This window comes from Antechinus flavipes, chromosome 5, assembly GCF_016432865.1.
Source record: "Antechinus flavipes isolate AdamAnt ecotype Samford, QLD, Australia chromosome 5, AdamAnt_v2, whole genome shotgun sequence".
Taxonomy (NCBI): domain Eukaryota; kingdom Metazoa; phylum Chordata; class Mammalia; order Dasyuromorphia; family Dasyuridae; genus Antechinus; species Antechinus flavipes.
Genome location: NC_067402.1, coordinates 279,382,763 through 279,396,910, shown reverse-complemented (window position 1 = coordinate 279,396,910; position 14,148 = coordinate 279,382,763). Strand labels below are relative to the sequence as shown.

General features: G+C 42.8%; 1 protein-coding gene across 1 annotated transcript in view; it reads left to right on the top strand.

Annotated features, from left to right (window-relative positions):
• Positions 1-12,322, top strand: part of NUAK1 (NUAK family kinase 1) — a 79,440-nt gene extending 67,118 nt beyond the window's left edge. The window contains exons 5-7 of the mRNA XM_051961457.1: positions 1,923-2,042; positions 4,245-4,377; positions 7,731-12,322. Coding sequence (XP_051817417.1) covers positions 1,923-2,042; positions 4,245-4,377; positions 7,731-8,887 — 1,410 coding nt within the window. The 3' untranslated portion in view covers positions 8,888-12,322. The remainder of the gene's footprint in view (positions 1-1,922; positions 2,043-4,244; positions 4,378-7,730) is intronic.
• The last annotated feature ends 1,826 nt before the right edge of the window (positions 12,323-14,148 follow it).

Sequence of the window (14,148 nt, the reverse complement as noted above, 5' to 3'; positions counted from 1 at the left end):
AAAGAAATAGAGAGGCAGACATTGTGTGAGACAGAGACAGACGCACACAAAACTAGACAGTCAAACAGACATACACAGAAACAGAGAGACAGACATTGTGTGAGACAGAAAGAAACAGTCAGACAGACACACAAGACATACAGTCAGACAGACAGACACACACACATGAGACAGACAGATACGACAGACAAACATACACAGAAACAGAGAGGCAGACATTTTTGTGAGACAGCGAGAAACAGACACACAAGACAGATACAGTCAGACAGACAGACAGACACACACACACACATACACACGAGACAGATACAGTCAGACAGACATACACAGAAACAGAGAGGCAGACATTGTGTGAGACAGATGGACAGACAGAGATAGAGATTGAAAGGGAGAGATGGCTCCAAAGCTGTTACCCACAGATATCAGAGAGAGAATGTGTTGCCTCAGCCCTGGCTTAGCAGCATCTTAGAGACAATGATGCTCGAGAATGGCCCGGGAGAATTGTACCCTGATCTAGCTCCCTTTGCCCTCTGATTGACGGGGCACACTTCATGGGCCTTTGGACCAGCTTTCTGCCAGCTCCTCGGGGGGCTCAATAAGAAAGTGGAATCTCCATAATTAAGTGCAATCTGAGCTCAGTGAATGGCGTTCTTGGGCAGCCATCGTGCCCCAGCTGCTTTCAATGACATTCCATTCATTCAATTGAAATTTCTTTTTCGTCTTTTCTTTTAAAAAAAAAAAAAAAGAAACCAAAATAGGCTCTCTCTAGTGTTTGCCTTTGCAACCAACCATCTGTGGCGTTCCAATTGGGCTCTGAATTAGAGAAATGGAGATTTCTCAGGCAAAGCTTTTTAGCAGAATATAGAAAGGGAATTACATTAGGGGTGAGGGGGAGGAGGGGACAGAAGTAGGGAACAAGGATTTATTAAGCATTTACAATGTACCAGACAGGGAGCTACTAGGTGATGAAGTATATGGAATATTGGGCCTGCAGCCAGGAAGACTAATCTTCATAAGTTCAAATATAGCCTCAGATACTTCCTAGCTGTGTGACCCTGAACCATTCATGCTATTTGCCTCAGTTTCCTCATCTGTAAAATGAACCAGAGAAGAAAATGGCAAACCACTATGGTATCATTGTCCAGAAAACCCCAAATGGAGTCACTAAAAGTTGAATATGACTAAACAACAAACCTAAGGATAAGAAGCCTATGTCCTCATTCTCAGAACACTATTTTTAAGGGTATAAAACAAAATATACAGGGTTATAAAGGAATTTTGTGAAATTACATACACACACACACATATTTAAACAAAAAAAATTTACAGACCCCAGGTTAAGAACCTCTGCTTTAAACTTTGCTCAATTATCAATAATGGGAATTGACATTTTAAAAAAAATCAACAATATTCAATGTAAACAATATTTAAAGTAAATTAAAAGCCATGCTAACAATGTAAAGGGCTATCTATTATTTTATATTCATTCTATTAGACAGGTGTTCCATTAAATGATTGTCACTTTCTATGATTATTTTTAGGCAGGTAAGAAGTCAATTTTTTGATCGTGGGATTTTTAAAAGTTAAATTTCCAGTGAATGAATCCATCTAAGCTACACACATGACAATAAACATATCTGTTGTGTGTGTGTGGCTATCTCCTATTGTAACTTTCTTTTTTCCTAAGTCAAATGGATCTTCTCCTGGAGAAAGAATACTGGAAATACAGCCCTGTGGTCTATTGGAGGAATGCTCCTGTGGGAAATGATAGTGTTTGATGGAACAAGTGTAGATGTCAGAAATGTTGGCCAGAATTCCAGTGAACTAGGCAGTTGGCACTGTGGGTCTTAACGAATGCTCAGTGAACTGAGTTGATCTGAATTGAATTAATGAGCACAATGGTTTCTTGGTTTTCTTTGCAGATTGCTGACTTTGGTCTTTCCAACCTCTATCAAAAGGATAAATTTTTGCAGACTTTTTGTGGGAGTCCACTTTATGCATCCCCAGAAATTGTCAATGGAAGACCTTACAGAGGACCTGAGGTAAGCGATGTGACTGGTGTGATGGTAGAATTAAAATACAAAAATAAATTTCAGTGAATTCTTCCTATGGATTAAAAACACACAGAGAGAGACATTTTTCTTTATGTTCTTCTTTCCCCTAACTGAGGATTCTTTAAACAGAATTTTGTGAGACCTAGATCATGTGATTTATATTTTCAGGTGACATAAAACCTGAGGGATATTTTGGATGACAGGATCCAAAAAGACCTCAGTGGGCTAGAGTATTGGGTTCAAGTGAAGAAGAATGAAATGAAATATTAGAAAGAATAGCAAGAGTATTAGTCTGTTTGCTCATCTATAACATGAGAAAGTTGGACTTGAAGGCCTTGGAGGACCCATCCATGAAGGCACTTCACTCTAGCCTTAGTGATATCCCATTTATAACAGACTTGATAAGTGGCCAACCAGCCTTTGCTTGAAATCCTCCAGTGATGGAGAACTCATTATATGAAGCTCACTAACTATCTGAAAGCAGCCTGTTCTATCTTTGGACCACCAAAATTATTAAGTTGATTTTTTCTAAAATCTTACCTAAATTTGCCTCTGTAACTCCTACCCATAAGTCCCAGTTCTGCCATCTGGGACCGAACAAAAAATTAAATCTCTCATTTATAAAGATAGCTAGCATGTTCCCTTCTCTGCCTCATGGCTCTTGGGTTTCCATTGAGGCTCCCAAACCTCAGCTTTGTGGGCTGCCATATTTTACACAGATTAAACATAGAAACTGGGTTAAAACTGGAAGGGACCTTAGAGGTCAGAATTTTTAACATAAGTCAATGGATAGATTTCAAGGGATCTGTGAACTTGGGTGGGGATACATTTATATCTTCATTCTTGCCGATCTCTATCTGAAATTGAGCATTTCTTCATTTATGAGTATAGGTAATAAGCATGATTCTAAGAACCTAGGGGAAGGTTGCATAGATGTCCAAGAGTATGCTCAGAAAGGCTTATTAAAAAAAAAAATGTAATGACTCCCCTGATCTAGTCCAGCCCTTTTGTTTTACAGGTGAGGAAACTGAGGCACAGGAAGGTGGAATTACTTGTTCAAAATCATTCAGGGAGTAAAAAGCAGAGTTGCTCTAATTCCAAAGCCAGTTATAGCTTTACTGTTTGTCCACTCAGTCATCATAAGGCATGATTCAAAGTCCCCTCACCATCCTGGATGCATTTAAACACACTCCCCAGTTTATCAGCGTCGTTCCTAACAAGGGAACCTAACAGCTCCTAACAGTACTCAATGTGCTATTACTAGGACAGAATATAGTAGTCTTATCTCTGCCCTAGACTTGGCTCTTAAGTCTTAACTTTTTGGGCCTCCATATTCTTTGAAGAGAGGTCACTTGGGGGTTTAAAGGCCCTGCCTCATGTTGGTCATGACCCTAGGAAAGCTATTTGTCAAACCAGAAGCATACATGTGAAGACTCTGAAGAAGAAGAAGAATAGCTAGCATTTACAAATGGCCTTATGGACTGCAAAACACTTTATTCATATATGTGTGTATATATATATATATATGCATTCATATAATAATATAATACTATAGAAAATTATATATACATTTTGCAGATGAATGAAGGAATGCAGAGGCCATATAATTAGGAATGATCTGAATCTGGATTTGGATTCAAATCTTCCTGATTCAAAGCTGAACCTACTTTCTATTGCCCCATCTGGCTGCCCAATTTTTGATCACCTACCGTTACTCTTCCATAGTCACTGAAGGAAGGACTTAGGTCTCCCTCCCTGGAACGCCCTGTGACATTCAGCTATAATGCTTTGGAGATCATCTGTCGATCACAGACAGTTACCACATGCCAGTTGCTAAATGCAGCCTGGATGACTTAAAGGGGAATAAAGTTGAAGCCATCTGCTTGCTTGGCTCTGTTAATGGTCTAGGTCAGAGGTTCTTAACCTGGACTGTGTGAATTTGTTTTTTTTTTTTTTTTTAATTGGATAACTATATAGGATGTTTCAAAAAGTCTTAGTGCAATTTTAAGCTATTAAAGCATTTTTAAAAAAATCCTCTGTATTTTATGTATTTTAAAACATTCTGAGGTGGGGTCCATGGGCTTCATCAGATTGCCAAAGTGGGGCTGTAGTAGAAAAAGGTCCCATGATCTAAGGGGACTACTAGAATTGACCTTTATTTCTTTTCTGCTTCTTATCTTTCTGCTCCAGGTGGACAGCTGGGCCCTGGGCGTATTGCTTTACACTCTGGTTTATGGGACAATGCCTTTTGATGGCTTCGATCACAAGAATCTCATCCGCCAGATCAGCAGTGGGGAATACCGGGAGCCCACACAACCTTCAGGTGTGTAACAGATCTAGGGGGATCACCGCTAAGAGCTGATGGGTAGGTTAATAATGCTGCCTTCTCAAGCCCAGTTAATACTTTGGGCATCCATTTATTACAGCGAGTATACCAGAGGGTCCCTGATCTCCTAATTGTCTCCCCTTTCTAATCTCTGAGAGAGCTATACCCAACAGAGAAAGAAAAGAACCCTAAAAATTCCTTGGAAAATTCCCCAACATTATATCCTGCTTCAGAGCTTCCTAGACCCTCATTCTGCTCCGTGTCTCATTGAAATAGCCACAGAATTAGGGGCTGGGCCAAGGATAAAAGTTCTGTTCACAGCTGTAAGGTCCCAGCAGCTGGAACCTTCCCTATGTTCGTGACACTGTATTAAACCTTACCATATCTGCATTCCCCTTCCTTGCTGTTCTAACCAATCATATCTCCCTTTTCCTCCTCCTCCCCTTTTGAAATAACTTTTGATTGGTCAGGGCTATCATATATCACAGTCTCAATTCACCTGACGTATATAATCTGGCCTGAATTTTTTGAGATCAAAATTCTGGTCAGCCCGTGGAGAAACCTCTTCCTTTATCCAGCTGTGGCCCAGAGGTAGAGGATATAGGCCCGGGAGCAACTAGCCTGGGAGCAACTTTGTAGGCCTGAGGCCACTGGGAGGGGGTCAGGCAGGGACTTAGCTTCTGAAATATTTGGCCTATAAACTGACCCCAATTTGGGAACTTCTCCCCCTCTCCAACCCCAGAAGGTCAACCTCATAAACCAAGATATATGGTAGGTTTGTCTGGCCTCCAGGAAGTTCCAATAAGGTCTTTTCAGCTAGGTCTGGGAGAGCAGAAGTTTCCCAGCGGTTAGAGCAGACGGGCTGTAATTTGAGAGCAAGCCCTGATACAGATCAGTTCTCTTGCCTGACCCTGAGGTAGAAGGCGGATTATGTGAAAAACAGAGCATGGCACTGAGAGCAGGCCTTGGCGTCAAAAAAACTTGGGTTCAAGTGTCCCTCCCTGATTTTTACTAGACCTTCATTCTGCTCTGTGTCTCATTGAAATAGCCACAGAATTAGGGACTGGGCCAAGGATAAAAGTTCTGTTCTGCTGGGTGGTGCTGGGCCATCACTTAATGTCTCTGTCCCAGACATGTCTTTAAAACAAAAGATTTATTTATTTATTTTTAATAACACATTATTTTATGAGTCATGCTGGGAGACAAAAATCAGAGCAAAAGGGGAAAGCCATGGGGGGGGGGGACCAGAAAAAAGAAGTGAACCTAGAATGGGTTGATTGACATTCAGTCTCCTTAGTTCTTTCTCTGGATGCAGATGGCACTTTCTGTCCAAAGTCTATTGGGATTGCCTTGGATTACAGAACCACTGAGAAAAGCACCAAGTCTTTCATAGTTGATACATTCTTGCTGTTACTATGTACAATGTATTCCTGGTTCTCCTTGTTTCACTCAGCATCAGTTCATATAAATCTGTCCAGGCCTTTCTAAAATCCTGATCATCATTTTTTATAGTACAATAATATTCCATTACCTTCATGTACCATAACTTATTCAGCCATTCTTGAGACAATTAATGTTCATCCACTCATTTTCCAATTCCAATTCCAATCCACAAAAAGAGCTGCTACATTTTTACACATATGGGTCCTTTTCCCTCCTTTATGATTTCCTTGGGATACAGACCCAGTAATGGGACTGCTGGAACAAAGGGTATTATGCACAGTTTGATAGCCCTTTGGGCATAATTTCAGATTGTTCTCCAGAATGGTTGGATCAGTTCACAACTTCACCAACAATGTATCAGTTTCCCAGTTTTCCCACATCTCCAGCATTCATCACTCTCTTTTCCTGTCATCTTAGCCAATCTGAGAAGTGAAAACAAAAGATATTTAAAGATTAAAAACTGGAAGGAATCTCAGAGATCATCTATCCTGAGAGGTCAAACACTTATGACCTGAACCAGATTTAGTTGGGAAATATTTAACAAAATAGCTAAAAATAGTGTGTGTGAATGTGTGTGTGTGTGTGTGTGTGTGTGTATGTGTGTGTATGTGTGTGTGTGTTCGTTCACATGTGTCTGACTCTGTGACCCATTTGGGGGGTTTTGTTGAGAAAGATACTGGAGTGGTTTGCCATTTCCTTCTCCAGCTCATTTTACAGATGAGGAAACTGAGATAAAAAGGGTTAAGTGACTTGAGCAGGGCTTTATAGCTAATAAGTGTCTGAGGCTGAATTTGAGTCCAGACCTGATGCTTTCTCCACTGTGATACTTAGCTGCCCCTTCCTCCCAATAAAATAGAAGATAGATAATATCAAAATATAGTTTTCTAATCAATAAGTGGCTTCCCACTTCTACTTGAGTTGACCTCACTGACCTGATCTAATAATTTTATTTCACAGAGGTTCTAAGGTCACTGAGGCAATCTGCACTGGAATGAGAATTTCCTTACTTAAGAGGTCCCTACACATTCAACTCCCACCCTGAAAAAGATGACCTGACTTTTAATAGAATAGAGAATCATTGACCCAATACAACCAAATACTTTATTTAGGTATCACATCTTCCCAAGTGGCTATTGCCTTCATAGAATTGATCAAAACTTCAGAGAAAGTCCTTACAGTTGTGTGGGTATCCACTGACCTCAGTTTCCCCTACCTGATACATGATCCCCTACAGCCCCAGGCTCATTTCTCCAGGGAAGATTTTGCCTTTCATTTTCAAAGGATAGTGTATGGGGTGGCATATATGTATGCACGTATGTACATATGTATAAAGTATATGTGTATATATGTGTCTTTTTTTTTTCCTCTTTTGCTGAGGCAATTGAGGTTAAGTGACTTGCCCAGGGACACACAGATCAAATCTGAACTCAGGTCCTACTGACTTCAGGGCTGGTGCTCTATCCACTGTGCCATCTAGTCGCCCCTACATGTGTCTTTGTACACAGAAATATGTGCACACATATGTGTGCATGTAGTAAGTCCCTTCCAAGTGATAAAGGAATATTTAGTAATCTCTTTGTGTTTCTCCTTTTTCGGTAGAAATGATACCCACTGGAGGTATCTGGTAGCCCTGTTCTGGGTCAAGAACTTTTTTTCTCTTTTTGTCCATTTTTTTCCCCTTTACATTAAATAAAGTTACTTCATAATGCAATGGCACATCATTCTGAAAGGATCACAAATTCTGAAGCTGTTTAACCCGAGAGCCAGTAGCGTAGGTGCATCCAGAGCTCCTGTGAAGGTCTTCCTTCGTGGTGCCTTTTTAATCATCTACATACCCAGTTATCGTTCTTTATGATCAAGTTTTTCCCTTTTTTGTTAACCAAAGACTTTTCTGTTCTTGATCTCAGATGCCCGAGGACTGATCAGGTGGATGCTGATGGTCAACCCCGAACGCCGGGCCACCATCGAGGACATTGCCAACCACTGGTGGGTCAACTGGGGCTACAAGAGTAGCGTTTGTGACTGTGATGCTCTGAGGGACTCGGAGTCCCCGCTGCTGGCCCGGATCATCGACTGGCACCATCGTTCGACGGGCCTGCAAGCAGAAGGGGAGACCAAAGTCAAATGCTTGGCCAAGCCCGGCGCCTCAGAAGGAGTGTTGGAAAGACAGAGGTCACTGAAGAAGTCTAAAAAGGAGAATGATATTGCCCAGTCTGGCCAGGATGGGCCAGGGGAGAGCCCATGCAAGTCCAGCTCCAAAAGGCCCAAGAGCATCTTGAAAAAGCGGAGCAATAGCGAGCATCGGTCTCACAGCGCGGGTTTCATTGAAGGGGTGGTCAGCCCCACGCTGCCCTCTGGTTTTAAAATGGAACAGGAGCTCTGTAGGACTGGGGCGCCCCTGAAGAGCCCCGTGGAGACCGAGGGAGCTGGCAAACTTGGACCCAAGCAGTCGGCCACGATGCCCAAAAAGGGCATCTTAAAGAAGACCCAGCAGAGAGAATCTGGGTACTACTCCTCTCCAGAACGGAGCGAGTCCTCCGAATTGCTGGATAGCAACGATGCCCCAGGAGGCAGCAATCTCCCCTCCCCAGGCGTCTCCGACTCTGCCCGGGGGAGTCCCCATAACCTCTCTTACCGAAGGAAGGGCATCTTGAAACACAGTAGCAAGTACTCGGCCAGTAGCACGGACTCTACCCTCGTCAGCCCAGGGGCGCCTATGCTGGAATCCATGGAAGAAAGGGGCGTGCCGGGGGAAGGGCTCTCTCGGAGTTACAGTCGTCCCTCCAGCGTGATCAGCGACGACAGCATCCTGTCCAGTGACTCCTTTGACCTGCTTGACTTGCAGGAGAACCGGCCTGCCCAGCAGCGGATCCGGAGCTGCGTCTCCGCCGAGAACTTCCTCCAGATCCAGGATTTCGAGGGCCTTCAGAACCGGCCGCGGCCTCAGTACCTGAAACGGTATCGGAACCGGCTGGTGGACAACAGTTTTTCCCTGCTCACGGACATGGACGATGTGACTCAGGTGTATAAGAAAGCCCTGGAAATCTGTAACAAACTGAATTAGCGGCTGGGTGGCTGGGGAGCATGGGGAGGGGAGGGCGGAGAGGTGTGAAGAGGTGCGAAGAGGTGCGATGACTCGCCTTTGGACCGGCGGCAACACCTGCTGGCTACTGCTTTACTGACGCACAGCAAGGATCTAAAAACCTGTTGGAGGATATTCCTTTGCCAAATCCCATGAGCGTGCCCTGCTACCCAGAGCCCATTGGGTCTAATGAGCATGTACCTGATGCCATCTGTTCAGAGGACACAGCAGCTGGCAGGAGTATCAGGGAAATCTCTTGTTCAAAATCCCATCCAGACTGCTTCTGGCCAGGGCAGTGGAGGGGGGGAACTGGCATTGGAAGAATCGGTCCCAAAGGAGGCTACTTTTTCTTCTCAGGAGTCTGTGGGACTGGGTCATTGACCGGCCATTGAGCTTCCCAAAGCACTGGTTGTGGCCAGCTCCTCCCCAAGCCCTCCTCCTCCACGAGCTTTCTTTAGGGGCAGGAGCATCCGTAACTTGAGCCACGAGGATTGGCCGATAGTCACCCCAAATGGAAAGGTCACAAGAGTGTTATGGATTCTGGAGTGCTAATCACAATCTCCCTCTTGCTGCCCACCATTTTTTTTTTAATCCATCTCACTTACCCCATTCTTACAGTCACCTGAAGGGCAGCAGTGGGGGAAAGAGGGGGTAAAATTCTCTCAAGTGTATTATTTGTTCTTAGCTCTGAGAAGAGGCTCCATGGGAGTGGGGAGTAAAATTAGCAGCCGACACAAAGCTGGGGAAGCAGCCTCTTGAGTGTTAGCTTAGGCGACTCCCCCTCAGGAAGAGACATTTTTATCAGTCGCTCTTTTCTAAGGTCACAGTATTAACTGGAATACTGCCTCTCAGGCTCCCGATGGATGGCCTCCTTTCGTGTCTGTAGTCTCCAAAGGGTTAACTGGTTCAACTCTGCCCAATCCATTGTCTGCAAGCAGTGCCCTCTTGCTAGAGGGGGTGTGCACAGGCTTGGGGAGCTTAGAATAGGTTGCTTCTAGAACGTTAGCATATGGGAAGGGTGTAGTGATTGGTCAAGTAATGGAAAGGCCGTCGGAATGGGCATCCCCCCCAAACAGAACGTAACTCAGTAGATTGTAAAGGTTTGGAGGGTGCATCAAAATTCTGGGCTTTTAAATGGAAATGGGGATCACAGGGTCATAGAAAGAATTTTTAGGCTACTGGGTCTAATCCCCTCATTTTATAGATGAGGAAATGAGACCGAAATGTGAAACAATTTGCCCAGATTCATACAGAGACTAGTTATCCGGGGCAAGGTTTGACTGGGCTTCCAGTAGCACCCAGAATAATTCTCCATCTTCTTGATGGGTTAGTGTAGAATAAACCTTAGTTGGGAGGGTATTTACAGATTCCCCAGGCCTGGGCAAATTGGAACCATTGAGTCGACTGCCAGGCTCTGGGGAGCAGAGAATTGTGGGAGGTCGTAGCTGTTGGAGAAGAAGGAATAGGAAGATGAAAGAAATGCACCTTAGAGATTCTGGAGCATCAAGAATGATATCTAGAACTCATCTGTCTCCTCACCAGGAGGGCACTGCTTTGCTCCCATCTTAACCAGTCAACCAATAAAACATTTATTAAGCACTTAAATGCATGCCAGACACTATGCTAAGCAACGGGGATACACAGAAAAAGGCAAAACAAAACAAAACAAAAAAACCCAGCTCCTGCCCTCTTGGAGATTGTCCCCTGGATTTCTCAGGCCAGCTAATGGAGCCAAAGGAAGGGCTCAGCCCTATGGGAAGGTTAGAACTAGAAAGCATGCTGGGGATCATACATATCAAAGAAATGAAGAGGCAAGAGATGAAGTGCCTTCCCCACAGAGAGGCAAGACTTGAACCCGGTTCTCAGGATTTCTAATCAATCTATGTTCTTTCCACTGCATCCTAATGCAGTTGACTTAACCCCCCTTCCTCCCTGTACACTCCATAAGGAAAATGGATGTTTCCTAAAAATAAAGGGTGGGGGAGGGTAAAGGCTTTTGGGAGTTCATCCCCTGTGCCATTTTGTACATCACAAACTCAACAGATGATAAAGTGAACCTTCTTTGCCTCCAGCTGTCCGTGGACCACAGCTGGCTTGGTTGGGAAGCCCCCGCTTGATTCAGGTACAAAGGCTGCAGATGTGCCCATTGCTTTCAGCACCCCCCTTTTTTCTTTGCCAAACAGCTGTTAATACTCTTAAGAACTTTGGTGCAGTGTATTTCCAAAGCCAGTGAAATACCATTTTGCTCCCAAGTATTCTTCCCCTCTTAGCTCCTCCACCCCTAGAGTGCTCCTGTATTCCATTCTGTGAGCAAAGAAGGGACTTCAAAGGCTATTTAACCCAACCTCTCATTTTACAGAGGGGAAAACTGAGGCCTCAGAAGTTTCAAAAACTTGTTCAAAATCACACAAGTAATATATCATAGGATCATTGACTTAGAACTTCCGTATTTCCAGGTGAATCAGTTGTGACTTTCCCAATGTCACAAAAGCAGTGATCAGAAGTGGGATTCTTAACCCAGGATCTCTGATTCCAGAGCTTGAAAAGTTCATGGATTCTTGGAAAGAGAAACTTGAAACAGTCGGGAGCACCTTCGGCCAACTTTTCTGCTGGATTCTAGCCTGCCCGTTAACCAATCCTCGCAGGAGTGATGTTTAATTAATTTCCATGGAATTAATGATGCTGGAAAGGGAACCTGGTCTTTCAGGTATCCATCCCTCTTAGGCAAGACCCCTTGGTGTCTCCGTTTACACATCTGCCCAATGGGTATACCAATCCTTCCCTTCATGGGTGAGCTGCAAATCTTCCCTAATGTTCAGAAAGTGCCAGGTGGAAATCAAATTATGGTAACCTGAATTGGCCTCCATGTTTGAGAAGCTGGTTCAGATATCAGAAGCATTTTTTTCAGGTTGAAAATGGAGGGGAGGGAGGGTGTTGCCCAAGCCTGCTCTCTCAAGTACAAATGTGAATGAATGATCGATTGCTTATCGTCAGACTGGAAATGTTCTGTAGGGGTTTTACTGGCATGCTATCATTCCTAGAAGATTAAAAGAGGAAGACAGAGAGAGAGAGAGAAAGGAAAAACTTGACTGCACATAATTGTTTCACTCAGTGTTGTGATTTTTATTTAATTTCTATTTTTTTTTTGTAATACAAAGTTGACTTTTTTATTTGAATTTGTCTTTTTTTTTATTTATTGGTCTGAAAGCCATTTCAAAGGTATAATAATATATTTGGTGTAATTTAATTGGTGCAGTGTGTTTGAAGGCTCCAGCCAAAATTGGTTTTCTCTCATTGGTTTGTTTGAGCTCAGTGGCACATGGGAAAAAGCTGGAGAACTCACCCAAAGTGGATTTTTCATTGGATACTGATTTTTTTTTTTAAGATTAAATAAAAAATGCAACAAGCTGAACTGAACCGCTGTGATCTGGTATCTTTTCATCATATTTGGTCTGGTCTTTGTTCTCTACTCTTTGCCCCTTCCTGCCCCATGGGCCATAATTTAGGAATAACTAGAATAAAATATGAATGAGTTTTCTCATTGCAGAATTGGAGGAGCTTGAAATTGGTAGGATCCATGGATTACAATCCATAAATAGCGTCCTAGGATTGTAGATCTAGTTCAATTTCTAATTTGTAGCAATTTAGCCCAATCCTCCATTGTATAGATTAGGAAACTGAGACCCAAGGAAGTAAGTGACCAAAGTACACAATGAAACTTTGGGGCTTATTTACAGCTATTATGATACTTGGGTAGCTGATTGGCATGGTGGAAAAACTGGGCCTGGAACCAGGAAGGAGTTGCATTCATGAGTTCAAATCTGACCTCACAATTTGAACCAGTGTTCTCTGACCCATTCTAAAGTCTAAAAACTTCACTGTTGCTCATTTAGATCAGTTTTCTAAAGGGGAGATCCAGGGAATTTTACATGAATAGTTACAACTCATAAAGGATTGACTGGGCCAGAGTGAACCATGGGAACTAGAGTCCTGCCATATTGGTACTAGAAGTAGAACAATTGGGTTTGATGCATTATGTAACTATTGAGTATGTACTATGTGCTTACTATTGTGGGGAAATCTTCCTTGCCTTCAAGGAGATTGCACTCTGGGGGAGAAGATATATCCAAGATAACTGATGACAATTCAGCTTGTATTAGACAACAGCAGTGAATAAAATGCTTCCATTAAAAAATGTTGAGGAAGAAGGTAATCTAGTGACAAAAGGTCTGGTCATGGATCAAGATCAGTTAAGGATGCAATGCTTTAAAAAGCTGGGAAAGGTCAGTATGGATGGGATGCTGTGGAGAGATGATATGAAGTAATGGAGAGAATGGGGAGCCTGAAGACAGAAGACCTGAGTTCACTTACTAGCTATGTTTTCATGGCCTGACCACATTTCTCCGTCTCACTTTTCCCCTCTCTAAAATGGGGATCATAATGTTGTTCAGTCATGTCTCTTAGTGACCCCACTTGGAATTTTCTTGGCAAAGATACTGGAGTGTTTTATTATTTCCTTCTCCAGATCATTTTACAGATGAGGAAACTAAAGCAAATGACTTGCTCAGCTAGCAAGAGTATGCGGTCATATTTGAACTCATGAAATTTACTCTTCTTGGTTCCAGTTTTCCCTCCACTGCGCCACCTGGCTGTCCAAGTATAATACCTGTAACTAATCCCCAAAATGATTATGTGCTTTGTAAACCTTGAAGCATCATAAAAATGTATTCCCTTCCCCCTTGGATTTAAAAAAAATAGGCATAATTTAATAGAGAAGGGAGAATAACAACAGCTTACATCTTCTATTTACACAGTTCTTCAAAGTTTACAAAGTGCTTTACATATATTTTTTTTTAATTTGGTCTTCACAAAAACCCTGTGTGAGAGGCACCATTATTATCCCTTTTCCAGATAAGAAAACTGAGAGGCAAGTTAAGTGGCTTGCCTAGGATCACACATCTGCTATCTGAGGTGGGATTCAAATTCAGGTCTTATGCTCCAACTACTGCATTCCTGTCCCAATCCAGATAGAATATAATACAACTAAACTTGACTTATGGTAGTCCCCAAGGGGCGGGAATGAAACTGTTACTAGGATGGCAAATGAAAGTTTTTGGTTGCTTAGGTAAAGTGAGACCAGATGTTAGGATTTAAAATGAGAAGGCAATATAGTGGTAGTGATGAGATTGAGTGTAAGCACCAAATGTTGGAGTCCGGTAACAATTCACATGTGAAAAATTACT